At 35.5% G+C, this 7753-nt stretch overlaps 1 protein-coding gene across 2 annotated transcripts; it reads right to left on the bottom strand.

The window, feature by feature from the left end:
- Positions 1-989: 989 nt before the first annotated feature.
- On the bottom strand, positions 990-6826 carry LOC145108705 (oxysterol-binding protein-related protein 1C-like). Of its 2 annotated transcripts, XM_079045779.1 has the most exons (11): positions 6737-6818; positions 5962-6618; positions 5065-5421; positions 4284-4383; positions 3263-3702; positions 3013-3168; positions 2542-2709; positions 2319-2459; positions 2020-2247; positions 1828-1941; positions 990-1491 (listed from the first exon to the last, which is right to left on the bottom strand). In XM_079045779.1, exons 2-11 carry the CDS (start codon positions 6469-6471, stop codon positions 1324-1326), a joined length of 2382 nt encoding a protein of 793 aa, XP_078901905.1. In that variant the 5' UTR covers positions 6472-6618; positions 6737-6818; the 3' UTR covers positions 990-1323. The 2 variants fall into 2 exon arrangements, with proteins under 2 accessions (XP_078901905.1, XP_078901906.1); XM_079045780.1 differs by having other exon boundaries at positions 3263-3699; positions 5962-6826.
- Between the last annotated feature and the right edge of the window lie 927 nt (positions 6827-7753).

Here is a 7753-nt window from a genome sequence, read left to right as displayed (position 1 = left end):
TTAACTAAACTCTTGTTTTGTTATACATTAAATTGATTATATTCAATAACGAAAACAAATCAAGACACACATCTTTTGCACCGTACCTTGTTCCACCTCTTTGAAACGGTACGCTATTTTAATCTGTGCAAAACACTATGACATTTTCAACTTTAACACGTCTTCTATAGCAAAATACGTCTTGAAATATAAAATAGCATCGAGCAATGTCTTCCATTTGTTTACTATTCCTTCCATGTTTCAAAATGGAACAAAAAATTTAAGGCTCCGTTTAGTTATGAAAAAACAGGGTGTTTACTGGAAAAAAAAAATGCTTAGAAAAATTAGAATTTTGAAAACATGTTTACTTGACAATTTTTTTTTCAAGATATTTACAAGAAAATAAAGAATTTCCATTTTCTGAAAACTTTAAAAAACCAATAAATATAATCTTTTTTGTAATTAACCCTTTCTAAAATTACAAAGAACTTTCAGAACTTTAAAAAACCAATAAATATTATTTTCATAATTTTCCAACTACAAAAATTGTGTGAAACACACGTACACATCCCTATGGCCCCACCATACCAACCCACGTCCTATCACCTTTTATAATTTTCTAAATAGAAACTAGTCAATTTTAAATAAACACATTTTCTAAATTTTCCATCCGAAAAATTGAAAATGAAAATTCCTTCTAAACACGAAAAACAGTTCTCATGACTAAAGGCATCCTAAATATTTTGCTTTATTGACATTGATCTCAATCCAATCAAATTAACACTGAAAACGATATTTCAGTCTTGTCCTAAGCATGCCTTAGAAGGGCGTTTCATCATATACTTAACAGTTATAATAACATCATGAACCAATATGTATGAGCCATGATCATACACGAAAATATCTATGTATTAAAAAAAACAAATTGTGGCACTTTCAACTTGTGTAAGATATGGTTGTATTGTGAAGCGAGGTGGCTTTGTCATGTAATATGCAACAGAATATGTATGTATGTATAAAAGGACCACAAATGAGGGGCCTTATGGGAAGAAGAAAATAAAAGCATGAGTTTACAACAATTACACGACGGGGGGGGGGGGGGGGGGGGGGGGGGGGGGGGGGTGTATAGGAAACATTAACACATAAAAGGGAAGAAGCAAGAGAGAGAGAGAGAGAGAGAGAGAGAGAGAGCATCCTTCTAAACACCTATTAACTTTTTGATATCTGGTCAACAACCTCATCATCATCATCATCATGTTCCGATTTGAAAATTGTGTGGGAAGTAGGGAGGGAGAGGGAGTGTGTATGAGTATGAGTATGAGTATGAGTATGTATTATAGTCTCTCAGTCTAATGTTTGATCCGAAGAAAACTGTCCAAAAATATCAGGACATGAATCCCACTTGGCTTTTTCTCTGGCTTCCCAATAACCACCCGTATAAACAAATGTATCACTTGCTTTATCCTTGGCGAACCACTGCGGCTTCCAGCCTCTCTCTTGCATTTTCCGAGCCTGAATCATGCATGTCATTGCATCATATTATAATTAAACAAGCAAGCAAGCACATATCTAATTCAGCCAAAATGCAACTGCACTGCTATCTATCTCTTATGATGTTATATTAAGATATGTATGGCTTCGGTTTGGTATTTATTTTTTATTTTATAACAAAAAACAAAACAAACCCTAAACCTTCTTTTTATTTTTTTTTTAAAAACCATCTGTTTTTCAAATTACTTGGCTTTGTTCGGGTAGAAGGTGTTGGAAGTTTTTGTATTCAGAAATTAAGAGGAACACGAAACCAAAAGCAATATATATATATATATATATATATATATATATATATACCTGTCTTTGACGTTGTTCTAGTCTGAGTTTCTCTGCATTTGCCGTTTCATACTCGCCATTTTCTAAACACCTTTGGTCGGGTCTTAGTCTTGAATCAGTTGGCGGAAGCTTCTCCTGAAAAAGAAAAAAAAAACAGATGAGACTGATTCATTCCTTCATGCCAAGGCAAACAGTTGAAAAAGAAAAGATTACCTTTAGGCCAGGGGTAAGCTCATTCAAAGTAATAGCAAAGCGCGTTAGATTGTATCTTGTGGGAACCTTTGGGGGCTTGCTCCTTCTCCACAGCAATTGAGCTTCGGAATACGGGTCACCTTTTCCCTTCCCAGAACAATCTCCACTCACATAATGCATGCTTTCATCCCATTTTCCAATTAAACTGGCTGCAGTCTTTCCACTTCTATCTTGCACAACTCCTTGTACCTGCAGAGCAGCTTGTTAATTATTAACTTTTAGTACTCCTAGTCCTAGAAAAGGAAAAGTGGAAAACCTACCTGATGTGGGTTGCGCTCTATGATTGACTGCTCCTTGAATTTTAGCTTACAGGAATAATTACGGTTCCCTTGGATACGCATTGTGCCATAGTGGTCACAATACAGTTTCCCCAAAATAAGGTTGTATATGGAAGTTGTTACCTGAAACAACAACACTCACTCATCAAGTCAAGTCAATCTTTATTTACTTACAGATTCATTCTGTTTTAAAACAAACTCATACCTTACTCCACTGAAAAACTTCTCCATCTTCAAATTGCAAAGTTAAAACCCCAACAGGGTCAAGCTGAATTGAGCGACCCCAAAATTTGCTTTTCAGGTTGCTATCTCCCCAAAATTTCCATCCTTTACCATCACAGTGACACGCTACAATCATGGGATGATGACTTACCTGTTTGTTTGTTGCATAACCAACTAATCAACATCAACACAGTAGTCACACACTATTCCATTTCCATTTCCATTTCCACCTCAAAAAAAAAAAAAAAAAGTAGAATGTTTTTGTATTGGAAAGAAAATGAAAACTGTTATCCTTTTCTCAAGTTATTACCCTTAAAATATAATTAATATCGGCATTTCATTTGTAACAGAGCATATCTGACAGACTTGTGTGATGGATGGCGATGGCGATGGTAATCTAGAAGTAAAACTCTTAGGAAATGAGACATGATAATAAATAGTAAAGCAAGCAAACCTTCTCAGAAAAAAATCGAAGTCCTTTATCTGGATAGTCTGCTTCATAAGTCTCCCCTAGCAACGGATTAAATGGTTTGCAGTTCCTTCCTTCAGTAGAAGCATATCCGGATACTGCAAATGCAGCCACATTCAAAATCCGCATAAGGCTGTTACCCTAAAAAACAGATTTTATAGTAAAAGGGTGAGAAATGAGATCAATATGAAATACAAGTACAACTGTACAAGAGTGAGTTTAGAAATATACTGACCCTTTTGCCCCATTCGTATGCCCGATCAAGAAGATAAGAATACTCCAAATCCTCGAAACATTTTTGCAGAGAAGATAGAGGTTCATTGAAATATACAGGAAGACAGACTTTGGTAAGATCTTTTCCAATGTTGTCTTTGATCATCGACCAAAGACTTACTCCCTTCTCTTTCTCAATAGGATCAGGCAACTTCTTGCGCCTCTTAACACGAGGGAAGTCAGTACCAAATGATCTAATGGAAGCATCGTTCGCTTGTTGATGGTCTTCATCATCAGATGAAAATGATGAGGACCGCATGTCAGAACCAGTACTTTTAAAAGAACCTGACGACAGAAAGTCCCGTGTGTCAAAGAAGGCATTGTCTTCATCATCTGTCTCTTCCTCTGCAGCATCTGCATCTCCCCTCTCATTATCATCTTCAGATTCACTTCCACTTGCTTCTGCCAAATACCAACCCAATTCATTCTTTATCCTCCTTATTGTATCTTTTCAATAAATAATTCCTAATTAAGTCCTTCTTTTACACCCATATATATATATATATATATATATATATATATATATATATATATATATATATATATATATATATATATATATATATATATATATTGCCGACTGACTGGATTAAGTCAACCATCCTATGTATGTGATGTGAGATCATAGCTTCTTAATTGCTTAGTCTTATTCCTCAATACATCCACCCTTTTTCATAATTCCCATTTTTTCCATCACCTAACCAGCATTTTAACACCTTTATGATGAAAAATGATTTGTATGTTTATTCAGATCAAAAAGTATCGTGATATTTTTAAAAAGATTTAGGTGCTGGTCTTAAGTCTTAACTTCTTTCATTTACAGCTACTGACAAAGCTGTCATTTCAGACTAGTAGTAGAGCATATACCCTTTTTTTAAATCATTCATCCTACTCCTTTTAGGGAAAAGAAACGCTCTAACAAGACATGGAATTAAAAGAAAATCAATTAGAGTCAAATATATAACAATTTCACCAGAGCATACCACTGTATTTCTCTTGCCTTAGTCTTGAAGTTGCCCCAACCTCCTTTGATTGTCTTTGGCTCTCATCTACTACTGTGTTCTCAAGGTCAACCTTTTCTGTCTACAAGCAACAGATAACATATTAGAAAATCTTCAAAGTGATTAACATGAATAGTATATGCTACTGGTCTTTTTCATCTACTATTGGCATGCATCATATGATATTATACCTACCATGTCATATTACAATTGCTACAAAAGACTTAGTGGGTAATTCCATTATTAAAACATGGATGACATTTATTGCTTAAGCTTGTATATTACAAGCTAAAAACACACTGGTAAATATAACTTGCATAAACTAGTCATATAGCTTGGTTCATAACATTTTTGTGGGCTTAAATGAAACTGAAATGGACTGATGATATAGTCACCAACTAGTGATACTGATAATCTAAGGACAATGAGTACTACCATCAACTCACTCATTTTAATGCATTTCTTCCAAGTATTTTTCGTTCATGTCACTCGAAGGTACACCAAAAGGTTTCCCCTCATACAACCCCTGCATCTGTACAAATCTAAATGAAATATACAAGCTAATAAGATTAACAAATGATAACCTACCCCTGCTGTAAATAAGTTATGCATGGAACTAGTGACAACTTTAATAAGTAAATACATGGCTTAATCTAGTAAGGTAAATCTGGGTGTTTCTCTCAGTTTTTCAAAACATGATTCATCCAAAGAGAATCTTAATGGGAAAAAAAAAGAAACAGGGCCTATGAGATATTACATGTACCTCTAACATACGCAGTGTGTCCATGAGAAGCAAGTGCTTCTGCTTAAGAAGCACCAACTGATCTTGCATGGCAGAAAATTCAGTCCTCATAATAAGTTCGGTGTCCTGGATGGCTGTCTCACTTACACCTTCTTGTAATAAGCGTTGCCTCAACTTTTCTGTTGACACAGTAAAGCCGCCAACAGGAGCCATCAATTCACTGTTAGATAGTCGAGGGAACATGCCCTTCACAGCCTGGAAAGCTTCCATCCATGCAATTCGATCATCCCTCGTGTCTGCCCTCAAATGCAGCCTTTTTGTCCCCGTGAATATGGAAAATCTTTTGTCATCTGATCTACTTTCACGAATAGATGAAACCTATCACACCAAACAATGTATCAAAATATATATATATATATATATATATATATATGCAAAACCCATCTAAATAAAATGGAATAATAACCACATAGCACAGACTTGATGCGCAAGAGAAACACTCTTATTCATATGGAAAAAATTCACTTGCAGGTATACACATACTCATGCATAGTAAAAAGATGATTCCACCCAACTGAGTTCTCACAACACAGCATAAAAACATCAATGAATACCGAATCCAAACACAAAGATAGAGAGGGATTCACATAAAACAAAGAAATTAATCCCAAGCCGAGCAAAAGTTTAGAAAGTCAGACAGACAGACATCCGAACAAGCAGATTGATCTCTCTTAGACGATTTTACATAAAATCTACAGAATATCCTCCCAGAACTCCAAGCACAACCTAAACTCAGACATCAGTTGTCAAATTAAACTTTTCAAACCGCTAGATGTTATGACAAATCGCAGACAGACTCGTGATGATTGATCATCATTGAAACTGAATGAAAATTGTTAAAAGAGTAAGTGACTTGACCTTGAGATGGACTTCACCAACGGGCTTTCGGCGAGGATGATGAGAATTATTACTAGTAGCGCCGGAATTTCCGTGACGAGAGAATCGGCGGAAAGACTCGTCGCCGATGACCCTTGACCCGTTCTCAGTCTCTTTACTAACAACAATCTTATCAGGCCCATGAATCTTATAGTAGGAAAGCACGCCATCTTGTAACACAAACCATCGAGGCCGCCATCCTTTACCATAATTAACCCATTTGTGCAAAATCCCTGATATCCCACTACCTACTATATCATTGATCTTCACATCTCTCTGATCTCCACTTGTCAACCTCATCGCGGGCGGTTGCCGTTCAGCATCCGACGCCGTATTGAAAGTAACATGGTGGTTATGGTTGTGGTTGTGGTTGTTAACGTTATGAACGGGACTTATGTGCTTGGAAAAATCCGATACCGGGGCGGCAGCAGAGGAGGGAGTAGCAGGCATCGAATTATTATGATCGGCGGGAACACAGCAAAAAGGATGCATATATATGTAAAAAAAACAATAATTACGAATTAAGAAAAAGATGATAAAAGAGGGAGAAAATTAGATATGGCGGTGGTCATAACCACGGTTCGGCGGCCGGAGAGAACGAGTAATCCATCAGAATCGTGTAATGATTCAATGGTGGTCCTGCGATGGGGGAAAGTTGCGTTAATTTAGGGGAAACAGAAAGGTTATGGTTGGGGCGTGAATTACGGGCGGAAGAAGAAGAGGAAGAAGTCGCCGGAGGGATTGGAAAGGAATATACCCGGTGGTGTCATTTGGTAGCGACCAACCACTCAAAAAGACGCAACCAGCACTTTTTTGGACCGACTCACATGCTTTTATTCATTTCTACGGTAAAATTTAACCATATATCCCTTGCCTTACCATTTTCTTTGCCTTTGCTTTTGCCTTTAGGGTTAGGGTTAGGGTTAGCGTTAGTGTTAGAGTTAGGACCATTATTTTAGATGTTAATCATAAGAAATTATAATATATTTTTATTTTCTATGCACAAATTATTTTAGATGTTAATTATGATATGATATTTAATAAATTTATAATTTTGTAATATATAACAAAAAAGTCATATATAACCGGTTAATTGTCAAATACTTTTACGATGTTAAATAGTTTTTCCTGACATAATAAATGTATTTCTCGAAGGAATTGTGAACTTCTCTTGCACGGTGAAATGCCTTCGACATTGTGAGATACCTTCAAATTTATGAATTTTTGCCGAATGAATCTATGTAAATATTTTATCATTTATTGTAATTATGTTTGGAATTAGGAAATGTTTTTTTTTTCGGAATAGTAAATTCTTTTAGTAAACTACATGAATGGTCCCTATGATTCGGGTAATTTTGTTCTCTAATTTTTTTAACATGAACCACCTTTGGTTTTGTTTCTAGTTTAGTCTCTAACATATCTAAAATATCATTTATACCCTTTCTTATTTTTTTAGACAAAATTACATAAATGGTCCTTATGGTTGACAGAAAATACCACCACAAATCCTTTTGAAGAATTTTGAACATGTATGGTTATTGAGAACTAAAAACCTTACACGGATGGTCTTTATGACTAACCCCGTTAGAAATAAAGGTTAAGTTTTTGTGAAATGACTAATATATCATTCATAATTTTTTTTCTTACTTATTTAATAAAAAGAAAAACATAAATGGACATCTCTCTCTATATATACAAAAATACACACATACACACTTGCACTTTCTCTAAAGAACACATACCTACATAATTTATCTCTTTCAAGCACCGGTTG

The sequence above is a fragment of the Lactuca virosa genome, chromosome 4 (genome assembly GCF_052849685.1).
Source record: "Lactuca virosa cultivar CGN04683 chromosome 4, Lactuca_virosa_CGN04683_v6, whole genome shotgun sequence".
Classification (NCBI taxonomy): Eukaryota; Viridiplantae; Streptophyta; class Magnoliopsida; order Asterales; family Asteraceae; genus Lactuca; species Lactuca virosa.
The sequence above is the reverse complement of the archived record's forward strand: the minus strand, read 5'-3'. Positions and strand labels throughout refer to the sequence as shown.